At 45.1% G+C, this 16,106-nt stretch overlaps 1 protein-coding gene across 1 annotated transcript in view; it reads left to right on the top strand.

Moving 5' to 3' along the window:
• The window catches only part of FER1L6 (fer-1-like 6 (C. elegans)), a 152,086-nt gene that overhangs the window by 81,031 nt on the left and 54,949 nt on the right, over positions 1 to 16,106 (top strand). The window contains exons 20-24 of the mRNA XM_006830693.1: positions 1,771 to 1,905; positions 5,668 to 5,817; positions 12,076 to 12,186; positions 12,460 to 12,621; positions 13,789 to 13,969. Coding sequence (XP_006830756.1) covers positions 1,771 to 1,905; positions 5,668 to 5,817; positions 12,076 to 12,186; positions 12,460 to 12,621; positions 13,789 to 13,969 — 739 coding nt within the window. The remainder of the gene's footprint in view (positions 1 to 1,770; positions 1,906 to 5,667; positions 5,818 to 12,075; positions 12,187 to 12,459; positions 12,622 to 13,788; positions 13,970 to 16,106) is intronic.

Genomic DNA, 16,106 nt, shown 5'->3' on the forward strand with positions numbered 1-16,106 from the left:
AATGCTGCGAGTAGGGAAGGCTCTTGGAAAACTCCTCTGAGGGGCTAGCAGTTTGATTGGGGCTTTGGAGTCTGGGCAGTTTCTCCAGTGCTTCCTGCAGTGAACAGCGAGGGGTCAGGGTGCAGGCAGAGGACTGTGGGTGTTTCCCAAGGACCTGTGGCAGCTCCCATTTGCCAGCTCAGCCAGGGAGAGGGAGAATGAGATTGGGACCTGCAGGACTGACCCTTCTGTCTCCAGGACTGACCTCATATACTGATGGGGCAGCTTCTGTTCTGCCGGAGCCCTCCAACCCTGCAAACAAGCTCAGCCTCTGGCTCTGCATCTGGCATGGTTGCAGACATCCAATAACAGAGCAGAGGAAGCAAGTCCAAATAGACCCTGCCTGGAGGTACAGTGGCTAAGCACTTAGTTGGCTGCTAAGCAAAAAGTAGGCAGTTCAAATCCACCAGCCGTTCCATGGCAGAAAGATGTGACCACCGTCTGTTTCTACAATCTGTAAAGGTTGTGGGCTTGGGAACTCTTTAGGGAGTTCTCCTCTGTTCTGCAGGGTTGGAAACAACTCAAAAACAGTAAGTTTAGGGTTTTTTTTTCTTTTTCCAAAGATGGCTTGAATGGCCTGGCAGGGGGCTTGGAGTGAGACACTCTTGATGCTAGAGCAGTCCAGTAGGTGATTGTCCGTCTTTGTCCTTGGGTTTTTCCATCTGCCTAACAGTTACTGCTAACTACCAATGTCACAGTTGGCTCCCAAAAGCAAACCTCATGAGAGAAAGAGAGCTGTTTGTGCAAATGCTGAGGGGTGTCTTGAAAACCCTGGTTGGTTCATTACTGTCAAATCAATATTCACTAAACAGTAGACTTCAGTATAAGGAATTTAGATTGAAACTCCATTTAAGGGATTTGATGATGCAAAGTAATCTTCTTATAAATGAAGAATCAATAGATCTCTTCCCATCCTCAGTTCACCTCTCTATAAAATAAGCTCCTATTGACATCCACTTGCTGGGGTGCTTGAATTTAGCAGCTTGGCTTTGGTACCAGATGACCTAAGTTGAGTCCCTGTCCTACTTCTTGCTCGCTCTGGATTTATCTCAGTTTCTTGGCCTATAAAATGTGGGTAAATAACTGTAGCCACCTCCCAGAATTGTGTGAAGTTTGAATGACATCATGCACAAAAAACAGAGGAGTCAGCACATAGGAAGAGATCAGTAAAGGGTATTGAGTTCATCTCATGTACTCTGGACATATTATCAGGAGGGACCGGTCCCTGGAGAACAACATAGGGCTTGGTAAAATAGAGTGTCAGAGAAAAAGAAAACCCTCATCAATATGGGTTAGCATGGTGGCTGCAACTGTGGGAGGAGCAATGATTGTGAAGATGGTGGAGGACGAGGTGAGGGTTTGTTTTACTGAACAGGGGGTCACATGAGTCAGAACTGACTCAACAACACCTAGCAACAAGAACAGTATTGTCATCCTAGCACTGTTGTGAGATGGAGTTGAAATTGTGTTTGTAAGTAGTCTGTTAACCATTGTAGGGGATAGCTCATGATACATAATAAGGACAAAGCTCCTTGAGGGCAGGGGATCTTTGTGTCCCTTAGCATCAAGCACATAGCTCAATGTATGTTGTTGCTTAAAGTTGAATCAATGAGGGATGATGACGAAGATATGGTGTCTTTGCACCCCCCATGCTTACATGTTGACTATGCCTTGGAGTCCCCTCCAACCAATCGAATGATCTTTGGCTCTGCTCTTGACCCCACCTCCCAGGTCATTTCCCAGACCCTGTCCCCTACCTGGAACCAGATGCTGCTGTTCAGTGACCTGGTACTGCACGGAGACCAGAAGGAGCTGGTGGAGTCGCCGCCCTCCGTGGTGGTAGAACTCTACGACAGCGATGCCGTGGTGAGGCTCTGGGCAGTGATCACTGGCCCCCACCCCACCCCACCCAAGGTTACAGGTAGCTGGAGGCTGGGCTAAGACTTGAACCCACGTTTCCTGTGCTCGTGCGGCCCTGTGAGGGGGGTGCCTGGTGTGGCTGCACTCCCTTACACAGGGGGCGCTCTGACTCTCCATGCCACACACTCTCTGGGGTTTACGTTGGGCAGGTATGTATGTTTATGGAGTATGATTTCTACTGTTTTCAGTGTACTACAAGGCTTACCTCACTTTACTGCACTTCACCCATAACTGCGTTTTTACAAATTGAAGGTTTGTGACAACCTAACATTGAACAAATCGATAGGTACCATGTTTCCAATAACATTTATTTACTTTGTATCACATTTTGGTCATTATCACATTTCAACCTTTGTTGTATTGCATACTTCAGGGACTACAATGTAGTATAAACATAACTTATGCACTGAGAAACAGCAAATTGGTAATGACTCACTTTATTACAATATTTGCTTTATTGAGATTATCTGGAAGCAAACCTAAAATAGCTCTGAGGTACATCTGTATAGATTTTCAATAGAGAGGGACACAAACTAAGTACCATTCAACATTGTTCCTAACAAGATGCCTCCAACCCTAACAGTTTTTTATTTGAAATCCAACAACAGCAGACAGGGATCATTGAAACCTCCTGCTAAGCAAAATCCACTTCTAGATGGAGTCCCCTTTGCTTTCTGATCCTTCTAGATTTCCGTTCAGTAATGGCCTTCCTGGGCACTGACCCTGGCCAAGCCCTTCACAGGAAAAGCAAGCATACTTAAATTGAAAGGGAAATGAAGGAGAGAAAGAGAGTGTAGACCATTTGTACTTTGCTCAGAGAGATAGATACAGACATGCAGAAGGTCCCGTTCATACATGTTGTTGTTATTAAGTGCCGTCGAGTTGGTTCCAACTCACAAGGACCCTATGTAGGGTTTCTGAGGAACAGCTGGTGAGTTTGAATTGCCAACCTTGCAGTTCGAACCTACCTTGCAGTCCAATGCTGATCATACAGGGTCACACCAGGACTCTTCATACATGTTGGCTGAAGCTAAGTCAGAACCACACTGCAAAGGTGGTGATCAGATTACTGGAATTTGATTCTTCCAGACCTGCTTCAGTCTAGAACTTTCTCCCATCACTCCGTGACTTGTGCCCTCATTACAGCCTGCTGGTTCTGTAGGGAATGAGTTTATATTTAGCAAGTTAGTTACTTAGATTTAAGTTTACTTTTTTCTGGCCACAGCTAATTTTCCTTAACTCTTCCCAGCTGAAGGAGATCTTGGGGCACAGCTGGCTAAGCACTGGGCTGCTAACTACAAGGTCATGGGTGCAAACTCACCAGCTGCACCTTGGAAACCCCATACAGGATTGCTGTGAATCAGAACCAACTCGACAGCACTTAACAACACCAACAATATATATATAAATTCTGTTAGACAAGCAATGGACTGTAAACCACAAGGTTGGAGGTTTGACCCACCAGCTGCTTTGTGGGAGAAAGATAAGGTTTTCTTTTCCCACAAATGTGCTAACCTTGCTGGTTAGCAGTGCAGTGCTTATCCTACAGCATCACAAGTGCTCGTATATAGACACACATACAAGCATATATACACATACAAGCAAGTATAATATCCTTTTTATTACCCAATTAATATTAAGCACAGCTATCTCTTCATTTAAAGATATTTACCTACCTTCTCCTCATCATCCCCATGATCATTTCTTCTGATGGATTGACCATTTAGTATATAGCAGCCACAGTGCATCAGTGTCAGGTTACCCAGTAAACAAGATAAGCATAAGCTTACTTACTAATCTGCAGTGAACAATTTCACATTTTTCACCAAATCAAAGATTTTGCTTCTTGGTCTGGCTGGCCTCTGTCTCTCTGCCAACCGCACAGAACCTTCCTACAGAATCAAAGCCTCTTTTCAAATTCACAATCCCTAATAGGGATGGGAGTGCCCTTTGAGTTCCACCACATCTTTATTTATCTCTACTACATCTTTGATGCAAAACTGCTCACCACAAATTAGTAAGCAAGCACGAGTAAATTCATTCTTAGACTGCCTTCAGCATAATCCAACACTGAGTTTAGATATCATGATAAAGTTCTTCTCACAGTCCTGTGGAATGGGTATTGTTTGAACCTCTTTTAGGTATGAGGCTCAAAAGGTGGAATATTTGGCTCAAGGTCTGGAGCTAGAAAGTAGCAGGTTTGGGGATTCAAATTCAGGTTGCTTGGACTTCAAAACTCATGTTCCCAGCCTCACTCATGCCTTACTCTGGAGGTCCTTTGGAACATCTGTTGTTCTTGTTGTGTTGTGTGTCATTGTGTTGGTTCCGACTCATAGCAACTCTGTATCAGGTTTCTGAGAGTGGCTGGTGGGTTTGAACTCCCAACCTCACAGTTACCAGTCCAGCGCCTGTCCTACAGCACCCGGGCTCATTTGCTGTTGTTAAGTGCCCTTGAGTCGATTTCTAACACACAGAGACACTGTATAGGGTTTCTGAGGCTTTACATCTTCATAGGAGCAGAAAGCCTCATCTTCCTCCTGAAGACTGACTGGCAGGCTTGAACCATGGACCTTGTGGTTCTCAGTCCAGTGCTTATTGTATGGTGTCACTGCACTCCCAGGGCTCATGAGCTGTTGTGTTAAGTGTCATCCAGTTGGTTCTAATTCATAACAGCCCAAAGAGCAGTTAGTGGGTTTGAACTGCTGACCTTGTGGTTCACAGTCTAGTGCTGATCCTACAGAGCCACACCAAGACTCCAGTGCTCATTTGGTGCCCCCTTATATCTCCCTTATCCTTCAAATCTACCCCAGAGGTCATTTTACTCCCCTGAGCTGAGGAGAGTTACCCCTCCCTGCTTTAATTACCTAGTACCTCGTCGTCCTGGTGTGATGCTGTAAGTAAGCAGTAGACTCAAGCATGGTTTGAACCGCAAGGTCCGCAGTTCAAATGCACCAGCTGCTCCTCGGAAACCCTATATACAGGGTCGCTATGAGTAGGAACGTACTCCACAGCACACAACAACAACAAGAAGTGATGCCGTAATACATAAACCACAAGTGGGTGACTGTAAAAAACAGAAAGTTATTTTTTCATAGTTGAGACAGCCAGAAGTCCAAATGCAGTGTATGGTTCTAGGCAGAGGAACTTCCTTGTCTATTTCAGCTTCTAGTAACCAACAGTCCTTGCAGTTCTGGGGCTTGTAGGCTCTCTGTCTCCCTCACCATCAGATCTTACAACTATCTGCCCGTGTCTCTGTCATCACCGCTCTTTATACAACTCAGAAGTGACTAGGGATGATCTCAACCGATTGATTAATCACATTGATTAAACTGCATTTTGGATGGTGATTATAGTACATTAAATTAGATTATATCTGCAGGCATACAAGTTAGGGTTCCAACACATATTTTTTTAGGGGGGGGGAGATATAATTCAACTCATAACATCCTCTAAAATAACCCTCGAGCAGGAATCCCCTCAGATGACCCTCTGAGAGTTTTTCCTGGAAGCCTGAATGGATTCCACTGTTCCCCAAGCCATTGGAAAAGAGTTAGAAAAGGTTGGCAGAGGAAGAGGAGGAGACTGGACAAGAAGGAGGCTCTGATGCTGACAATACCCAGACGATTGTTTGCAAAATTGCATTCACAGGAGTCGGGATCTAGAATGTAACACTAGGGACAAAAGTCTCTTTCTTTTCTGCCCTAACAGGGAAAGCCTGAATATTTGGGTTCCACAGTGGCCGCTCCTGTTGTGAAGCTGGCTGACCAGGACTATGAGCCACCCAAGTTGAGTTATCACCCCATCTTTTGTGGGAACCTCTCTGGAGGGGACCTCCTCGCTGTATTTGAACTTCTGCAGGTAAGTGTACCAGAAATGGTGGCTGTATTAGACATCTGTTCCGTTGCCTTGGTTGAAGACATAGCCCGCTCCAAAAGTCTCTTCAATGAAAGTGGTACCTGGCCCTTCCTGCTGTCATATGTCTCAAAGTGTCTTATTATGGAGACCTGGGTGGTTCCTAACTCAGGTGACCTGGGCTCTTCCCAGATCCCTAGGCGATAAGTCAGAATCTCAGGAACAAAGAGCCTTATGGATTTGGTCAACAATGCCTGAGCTCCCTACAAACTGAGAGGGCATGAAGAGGTTATAAGCAAACATTTGAGGATCCTTACTATGTGCCCAAGAGTCCTGGTATAGTGCTGTAGGATAAGCACTGGACTGCTAACTGTAAGGTTAGTGGTTGAAACCCACCAGCTACTCCCTGGAAACCCTCTCCAGGGTTGCTATGAGTCAAAACCGACTCAGTGACACTTAACAATAACAACAACCCTGTGCCCAAGGAGCCCTGGTCGTACTGTGGGTTATGCATTGGACTGCTAATGGCAAGATAAGCGGTTCAAACCAACCAACTACTTTGTGGAAGAAAGGTGAAGCAGTGTGCTCCAGTGAAGATTTAGGCTCCGAATTCCTATATAGGGTCACTGTGAGTTGAAATTGACTCAGTGGCAGTAGGCTTGGTTTGAGTTTTCTTACCATATGCTCAAGGAGCCTTGGTGATGCAGTGAGTTAGTTGTGTGTTGGGCTGTGAACAGCAAGATGAGGAGTTCAAACCCACCAGCGTCTCTGTGAGAGAAAGCTGAGGCTGTCTGCTCCCATAAAGATGTATAGCCTTGGGAGCTCTATGGAGCAGTACTGCTCTGGCCTGTGGGGTTGGTGTGAGTCAGAAGTCACTCGATGACAATGGAGTTGGGGTTTGGTTTGGTGCCATGTGCTGAGAGACGTGCTAGCTGCTTCATGGAGTTTTCATCACAGTGGTTCTCCCACAGTCCTGCTGGGATGGGCATTATCATTCCCACTTTACAGAGAATAAACTGAGGATTAATAGGAGTCCTGGTGTGGCACTATGGGATAAAGCACTGGAATGCAAAGTCAGTTTAAACCACAGGTTGGTGGTTCAAACTCACCAGCTAGTTCTTGGAAACTCTAGACCAGGGTTGCTGTGAGTCTAGAGGTATGCTTGGTTTTCAGCATAAATGCAGGCAGTTGGTGGGTTGTGGTCTCTTGCTGATGGTCAGGAGCACAATCTGAGGAATTGTTAACATTGGACGTAGAACACAGTGTGGGCCACAGGGTGCAGTAAACCCCAGGCTTGTTAGTTGTGAGTAGAACTCACTTCTGAAAAGTTTGGGGCACTTTCAACTTCTCATTTGTTTCACTCTAGCAACTCTCAAGGGTCCTGGTTTTTATTTTTGAAAAGTTTTATAAACCAAGGGGTGGGGTGGGGAGCTAGAACTAGCTGTGTCCAGACAGTATGTCATGTAGAAACATGGACTTCTGGGTCAGCAGTAACTTCCAAACCATCGGGTCCAGTGATTTTAGGTCACTCTGAGGTTGAGCTGTGAAGAATACTGAATGGAGAGGAGGGGAGGGAGTTTTAAGTACTCATAGGAACACAGCTCTGAGTTCTGTTGTGGTGCCAAAGGTAAGCGTTCGACCTCACGGTTGGTTTGAATCGCATGGTTGGCGGTTCAAACCATCAGTTGCTCCTCAGAAACCCTATACAGGGTCACTATGAGTCAGAACTGACTCAATGGCATTTAACAGCAACAACCAGGAGCACTGCTGGGAGTAGCTTGGATGCTTTTCTGTCAACAGCATTTCTCATGATTGCAACCTCCTGTTTTTCTAAGAACGAATGGAGGGTGAGGCTCAGCAGCTCCGGAAAAGATCAATAGCTAGTTAGCTGTGAATAACACTGCTTTGTTTTGATTGCTTTGCTTTTTTTAGGTTACTTTCCATTTGTGGCAAGTGGCACATGCTTTACTTAACAACATAAAGTTTCCTTTTTAGAAACCAAACCCTAACCCACTGCCACTGAGTTGGTTCCTACTCAGAGTGACCCTGTATAGATCAGAGTTGAACTACTCCTTAGGGTTTCAGAGACTGTCACCTTTCTGGGAGCACACAGCCTCATGTTTCTGCCTTGCTGAGTTTGAACCTTGTGGTTAGCAGCCCAATGCTTAAACCCACAGTGCCACCAGGCTCCTGAAAAACAAACAAATAAACCTGTATCAAATACAAAGACGTTTACTGGATTCCTGGTGTGGCACTGTAGGGTCAGCACTGGACTGTGAACTACAAGGTCAGCAGTTCAAATCCACCAGCCACTCCTGGGACACCCAATATAGGGCTTCTATGGGTCGGAACTGACTCAACAGCACTTAACAAGAATAACAATAGATGATAGAAGAAGGGCTTACTTAGAAAACGTGGTCTAGTTCTACCATCCCATTTTATATGTGGAAAAGCTGAGGCACCAGTCAACTGGTCTTTTCACTATACTAAGCTTCCATAAAAGCAATGGTGGGTCAATGGTGGCATTCTTGACTTCCGTACCTGAGGCTGGGTCCAATGACTGGCCATTGCACTTCTTGTACAGCCGCTACCTGAAGTCCCTCAGGGGAGCCTTGCATGCTGCTATGATAGTGAACAGGTTTTGATGAAACTTCTAGACTAAGAGGAACTAGGGAGAAAGGCCAATAGACACCCATTAGATCACCTGATTACGGTGATCCCTGATCATGGGTGGCACAAAGCTGGTCGCCACAGACTCTGTGAATAGAATCCAGTAATCTTAGTCCCATGTTCCCACCTCCCATCCTTCCTCCTTGAGAGGCTGAACTGACTTAATAAAGGAAGCATTGTCAGAAGTAAGTGGCCTAAGAGATACAATTCATTAGGGGTTCATTAGGACTTCCTCTCATTTGATTACTTGTTTCAAAAAGTAATTTGATCATCAGCTAGACTCCCTTAAGCATGTGGGTCTCATACATGCTGAGAAGATGGAGCTGGGAAATGCCTCCATTTATCACCAGCTGCTTTCAGTTTTCATCTACGAATGACTTCCTCCAGTCTCCCCATCACTGAAATGCTTCCCTGTCTCAGAAGAGGGATTCAGGACCTTGTTTTTCTATGTCCCTAACTGAATTCACTACTTCCATTTGCTCATCTACTCGAGCTAGCTCCTCACCTGTCATCTCAGTTCCAGTTCATAACCCCACATAACTTGAAAACTCAGGGTCACTCTTGGCTCTTCACACTGCATCTATGTCCACAGCCAACCCAGTCCCATTGGCTGTTTCTTGAAGGGTTCCCATCTTCCCCATTCCTATGGACTGTCTCATATCTGAAAGTTAGGTTGGTCTCTCTGTTGGGCTGCTAGCCTCCTGTTCTTTTCCTCCTCCAAATTACAGCCACTGGTCCTGTGCCATCCTTACAATTGTAGTTATGTCTCAGCCCATTACTGCTGTCACTGTGCTAATACATCTCATTGGGGGTCTTCCTCTTTTTCTCTGACCGTCCACTTTACCAAGCATGATGTCCTTCTCTAGGTACTGGTCCTTCCTGAAGTAGGACATGCTATCCTGGCCTCTGTTCTATGTTGTAATTAAGTGCCACCAAGTCAGTTCCAGCTCATAGAGACTCTGTACAGGATTTCCAAGGAGCAGCTTGTGGGTTTGAACCACCAACCACCATCCTATAGGGTCACTGTAAGTCAGAAGAGACTCAACAACTGTGCGTTTGGTTTTTCGCATTTTGCCCACTCCTGATTTTTATCTTCATTGTGGTTCTTGTAAAGTGCAATCGAGTTGGTTCCAACTCACAGTGACCCTGTATAGGGTTTCCTAGGAGCGGCTGGTAAGTTTGAACCACTTGCCTGGTGGTTCAAACTGACCTTGCAGTCTAGCGCTTTACTCCACAGCACCACACCCCGACTCTTTTTACCTTCATAAGTCTCCCTTACTTTCCCCTGTTGCATGTGTCTTGGTGGCACAGTGGTTCAGCATTTGGCTGCTAACCAAAAAGTCAGCATTTCAAACCCACCAGCTGCTCCTCAGGAAAAAAAGTGGCAGTTTGCTTCCATAATGATTACGGCCTTGGAACGCCTACAGGGCAGCTTTACTATGTACTGTCTATGGAGTCCTGGGGGGACGCTGTGGCTTAATGCACCAGACTGCAAAGCCATTTGAACTGCAAGGTTGGCGGTTCAAGCTCACCAGCTGCTCCTTGGAAACCACTCAATGGCACTTCACAACAGCAACAAAGTCTATCAGTGTGGTCCCTATGAGTCTGAATCAACTCAACAACAGTGGTGAGTAATTGCACACGATGCAGTTTTATAGGCTAGCAGTTGGCCCATCCCACTGTGAAAAATGTTTGCTCTTGGATGGGACCATATCTCCTCCCTGCAGTGGAACCTTCCAGGGCCGTATTGGAATTTTTAGGGCTTCTGTCAGACATTCAAGGATCAAAGCTCTTTAGGGCATAACCCAGGCGGGCCCTCCATGGCCTCAGGGTGAGGAAACAGATGCTGCTTTTTAGAAAGCACACCCAGAGGCCACCTCTTCTATGCCACCCCCCCCACCCCCCCCCCCCACCCCGCTGTTGTAGCTGTGCCTCTGGAGCCTCACAGGTTGAATTTCTCACCTGTTGACTGAGGCCGTGTTGAGTGTACACCCTCATCACATCTTAGCTCCTTTATTGGATCTGGTTTCTTCTGCAGTTTTATTACCTTCAGCCTCTTTGGTAGTTCAGTGCCTGCTCTCTTCCTTTTCTGAACTTTCTTATAATTATCTGTGAACCACATCTGCCATTACCAACTAGACTACGTCTGTGAAGGAGACAGGTGATACATTTGGGCTTTGCAGGTTCTGATGAACAATTGGGCTTTTTCTCTAGCTTGTGGAGCACATGGAGCTAGTGTGTCAGTCAGTCAGTCCATAAACATGCATCAAGAGCCTAAGGTGTAGGGAGCATTGCTGGAGGGACTTGGAAAAGGCAAATAAAGCCAACAAAATTTTCCTTTTGGCCAATTCTCTGTACATTGTTCAGGCAGACAAATGATCCCATTTAGGAGACTGGCCATCTCCAAAGCAATGCTTTCTAGCACATTCCACTCCTGAGAGCTCTGGGGGCTCTGGTGCAATATCAAGATCTCTATGTGGAACAAATAGCGTTTACTCAACTGCTAACTGAAAGGTTGGGTGGTTCAGACTCACCCAACAGCGCCATGAAAGAAAACCTGGTGATATGTTTTTGTAGATCATAGTCAAGAAAACCCTCTGTGGCCGTTTTGCTCTCTAACACCTTAGCTCGCCATGAAGTGGGATTGACTTAACAGAAGTTGGCTTGTTTTAGTTTTTGTTTGTTTTGATGCAATATCTGAGGCCCAAGGTTCAAAGGTTGGTTTTATGCAGTGGCATCAAGATAAATGGAGAATGGCTTTATTGGCTGTTTCACTGATGAAGATGTAGTCTCTGCTGTGGTTAAATATGAATCTCTTTTGTAGCAAGCTTTATGGCCATTCTAGGGATCATGACACTCTGGAAATAGGAGACTAGCTAAGACTCCAAGGCTCCATACCAGCCATTTCACAGCTGTTGGGATCCTGGTGTGGTGCTGTAGGAGAAGTACTAGACTGCTAACCACAAGGCTGAAGGTTCAAAACCACCAGCTGCTCCTTGAAAACCCTACAGGGTCACTAGGAATTGGAACTGACTTGATAGCACTCAACAACAGTTCCTGTGTATTCTTTTGAGGATTTATCCACATGCCTTTTTCTCTCCTTTCTATGCCATGAGCTCACTAAAAGCTATGTCTTATTTTTACCTCTTGGTGCATAACCCACTAACCCAAACTACTCCTATCATGTGGGTTGGATTAGTGGGCTTGGGTCCTATATAGCAATCCCGTAGGACAGAGTAGGAGTGCTCTGAGGGTTTCTGAGACTGTAAATCTTTATGGAAACAGACTGCCTCATCTGGTGGGGTTTGAACTACCAACATTTCAATCAGCAGTCCAGTGCTTAACCCATAGTGCTACCAGGGCTCCCGATGTGTAAGTGGTTAATACATGAGATTGTCCTTAAAAATGAATGCATTTATCTATTTATAAATAAGTGTGGTAAAATGCATGGTCCTTATAACATTTCCAGCTGGAGACGTTACTGTTGTTGATAAAACAGTGAACATCACACTGATGAAACAGTCGTGGGACTCCACTGGCCTTCCTTACTTCCTCCTACCAACCTCCTAACCAGTGCTTATTTTTGTGTTGTAGGTTCCTCCATCTGGGCCACAAGGGCTCCCTCCTGTTGATCCACCAGACGTAGCCCAGATCTACCCGGTTCCTGCCAACATCCGGCCTGTGCTGAGTAAATACAGAGTGGAGGTACAGGGCAGGGAAGCATCAAGTTGTTCTTTAAAATGAAAGGGCAGTGAATGTGTGTACATTGGGCGAGGGGCATTGAGGGATAGATAGGAGACCTAGAGCCAAACCCAGCTTGCTCATGACCAGATGGAGTCCTTGTAGAGCGCCAGCTCATTCCTGGAAGAACAACTTGTTGCCTCCAGAAAACATATCTGATTTCTATCCCATGGCCAGGGCACCCATGCTGCCTCTCTTTGGGTCTTTGAATGACACCTCTGCTGGTCTTCTCCTCAGGTTCTCTTCTGGGGAGTCCGAGAAATGAAGAAGGTGCAGCTCCTCTCAGTGGACCGTCCTCAGGTTCTCATTGAGTGTGGGGGGCGAGGAATCAAGTCCTCTGTGATCCAGAGCTACAAGAATAACCCCAACTTCAGTGTCCAGGCAGATGCCTTTGAAGTGGTAAGAGTCTCTTCCTCTCCAGCCTGCCTGCCCTTGACTTTCTCCATCCCCAGATGGGACCCTCTCCTTCAGTAACCTGACTTGGGGAGATATGCTGGAGTTTCAGATGTCTGCAAGAAAGAGCAGTCTAATTCAGCAAAAAGTCAGAATTCAGAGTAGGAGAAGATGGATTTTTGTAGTTCGGTTTAGTTTTTAAGGATTTCAAGTACAGATCATACAGTAAATCAAAGTGAATTGACAAAGCAGACCATAAGTGGTTCCCGAAGGGTGGTCCCACATAAGCAGCAACAGCATCACCTGGGACCCCTCGACCAATCTGAAGGAGTCCTGGTGGCACAATGATCAAGCGCTCAGCTGCTAAGTCACACTTTGGTGATTCAAACCCACCAGCCAAGCCTTGGAACCCATATACAAGGCTAGTGTGAGTAGGAAGCAACTGGATGGTACTTCACAACAACAAGAGTGAAAGAATGTGCAGAGCGTTTGCCATCCTGTCCCACTGGGCTTCACTGAACCTGAGGGACACTGGGAGAGACAGGTGGGTAGGGTCTGGCCTGACCCCCAGTTTCATTTTCAGTTACATAATCTTTATGTGTTTTATATGTTGGATTTAGTTAAGCTTTTCATTGTAGGTGAGCATTCTTGCTAGTAAATAATGAAAAGATCAAAAACTGCAAGCATTGAGAATGTGGAAGTTGTAGTTTTTACAATTTAAACCTGGGATGACTGGGTAGTAAGACATTCCTGATGTTGAGGCTGTTCATTGCTGTCAAGTCGATTCCGACGCATGGTGACCGTGTGGGCCGAGTAGACCTGCTCCATAGGGTTTGTTTTCAAGGCTGTGACCTCTCCAGAGCAGATCTCCAAGCCTTTCTTCTGAGGTATCTCTAGGTGGATTCGAGCTGTCAATCTTTTGGCTGGTAGTTGAGTGCTTCACCATTTGTGCTATTCAGAGACTCCCTCATATTTTAGGGGTGGACACTGAAGAGTAGCTTCAGATGTGGCCTGAAGGGACAGAAAAGCAAAGAGGGATTAAGGGAGAATGTGTTCCTGGTCAGCTTTGGTTCTGCTCCACAGACAGAGTGGCAGGGCCTGAGCACCAACCTACCCCAGACAGGACCCACACTTTTTTTCCCAGCACTTGCTGAGAGCTGCCTCTGCCCACAGGAGCTGCCTGAGAATGAGCTCCTGCATCCACCCCTGACCATCTGCGTGGTGGACTGGAGAGCCTTCGGGAGGAGCACCCTGGTGGGAACCTACACCATCAACTGCTTGAAGCAATTTTTGAGCAAATCCAGGGAGCCCCCTGCCCTCATCTCTCAAGTGGACGGAGCCCAAGTTGGACAAGGTAAGAGGCTCCTCCTAGATTATTGTTGTTAGGTGCCATTGAGTCAATACCAACTCATAGCAACTTTATGCACAGTGTAACGAAACACTACCTGATCCTGCACCATGCTCACAATCATTGCTGCGCTTGAGCCCATTACTGCTGCCACTGTGCCAATCCATCTCGGGGGTCATCCTCTTTTTCACTGACCCTTCACTTTCCCAGGCATGATGTCCTTCTCCAGGGACTGGTTCCTCCTTATAATAATATACCCAAAGAATGAGAGACGAAGTCTGCCCATCCAGACTTCTAAAGAGTTTTCTGTCTGTATTTCTTCCAACACAGATTGGTATATTCTTTTGGCTGTCTATGGTACTTAAAAAAAAAAAAAATTATATATATATATATGCTTTTATTGTGAATTGAGTGATAGTTTACAGGGTAGAACATCAGTTTTGCACTCAACCAATCATATTTTATTTCACTGCAATGATTATAATACCCTCCATCCATCCATAGTACCTTTAATATTCTCCTTCAACTCAAATGCATCAATTCCTTTAAGGTCTTCCTTATTCATTATCCAACTTTCAAATGCATATGAATTTATTGAAAATACCATGACTTGGATCAAGTGATCCTTAGTCCTCAAACTGATATCTTTGCTCTTTAACACTTTAAAGAGGTCTTGTGCAGTAGATTTGCTTAATGCGATATGTCATTTTATTTCTTGACTGCTGTTTCCATGAGTGTTGATGGCTGATCCCAACAAAATGAAGTCTTTGACAACTTCAATTTTTTTCTCCGTTTTATCTTGATGACATTTATAGGTCTAGTGGTGAGGATTTTCTTTTCTGTGCAACCCATACTGAAGGCTGTGGTATTGGATCTTCATCAGTTAAGTATTTTAGGTCCTCTTGGCTTTCAGCAAGCAAGATTGTATCTGCATATTATGGATTGTTAATGAGGCTTCCTCCAACCCTGATGCCACATTTTTATTTATATAATCCAGTTTCTCACATTTTTTGCTCAGCATACAGATTGAACAAATATGGTGAAAAAATACAACCTGGCACATACCTTTCTTAGTTTTAATCCATTTTAATCCATTTGGTGTTCCCTTTTTCTGTTCAAACAACTGCCTTTTGATCTATGCACAAGTTCCTCATGAGCACAATTAAGTATTCCATAATATTCATTGTCTGCAATGTAATCCATAGCTTGTCATGATCTATCCAATTGAAAGTCTTTCTGGTAGTCAATAAAGCACAGGTAAACATCTTTCTGGTATTCTCTGCTTTTAGCCATGATCCATCTGACGTCAACAATGGTATCCCTTGTTCCAAGCCCTCTTCTGAATCCAATATGAACCTCTGACAGCTCGCTGTCAATGTATGGTTGCAGCCACTTTGGAATTACCTAGGTTAGGGAGACTATAATGCAGTGGTACCACAGAGTGCCTGCTCAAAGGAGATGACCCCTGACAGTCATCTGTCTAAAGCATTTGCACCTCTGACAGTTTCTGTCTTCTGTAGCTGACAGACTCTTAGCTAAAGTTTCAAAACAAGATCACCTCCTCTAAGAAGTCTTCCTGGAATTTGACTTGAGCTCCCCACTGTCTCTACTCCCCGACATGCTACTTTGCTTTGTGCTGGATGTGTTTATTTCTTTGGGCTCACTTTGTTGCTGATGATGTTGCTTATTGTAGTTTAGGTGAAAGTTTACAAAGAAAATTATTTTTCCATTCAACAATTTATACACATTTTTGTTTCATGACATTGATTGAAACCCCTCAGTATAACAGCACTCTTTCTACTTCCTCCTTGAGTTTCTTCTTTCTGTTCATCCTTATTTCCTATCCCTTCCAGCCTTCTGAGCTTTGGTTTTGGACACAGGCTGCCCTTTTGGTCTCTTATGGTTGATTGTACTGAGGAGCATATACTTCCCTGGTGTTACAATTCACTTTATTGTCATTAAGTGCCACCGACTTGGTTCCAACTCATAGTGATCCTATGCAGAACAGAACGAAACACTGACAGGTCTTGAACCATCCTCACAACTGTATGCTTTTAAGCCCATTGTTGCTGCCACTTGTCAATCCATCTCATTGTTCTCAAACAGACATCTTTGCTCTTGAATACACTTTACTATTTCCTGT

The sequence above is a fragment of the Chrysochloris asiatica genome, unplaced genomic scaffold, assembly GCF_000296735.1.
Source record: "Chrysochloris asiatica unplaced genomic scaffold, ChrAsi1.0 scaffold00001, whole genome shotgun sequence".
Lineage (NCBI taxonomy): Eukaryota > Metazoa > Chordata > Mammalia > Afrosoricida > Chrysochloridae > Chrysochloris > Chrysochloris asiatica.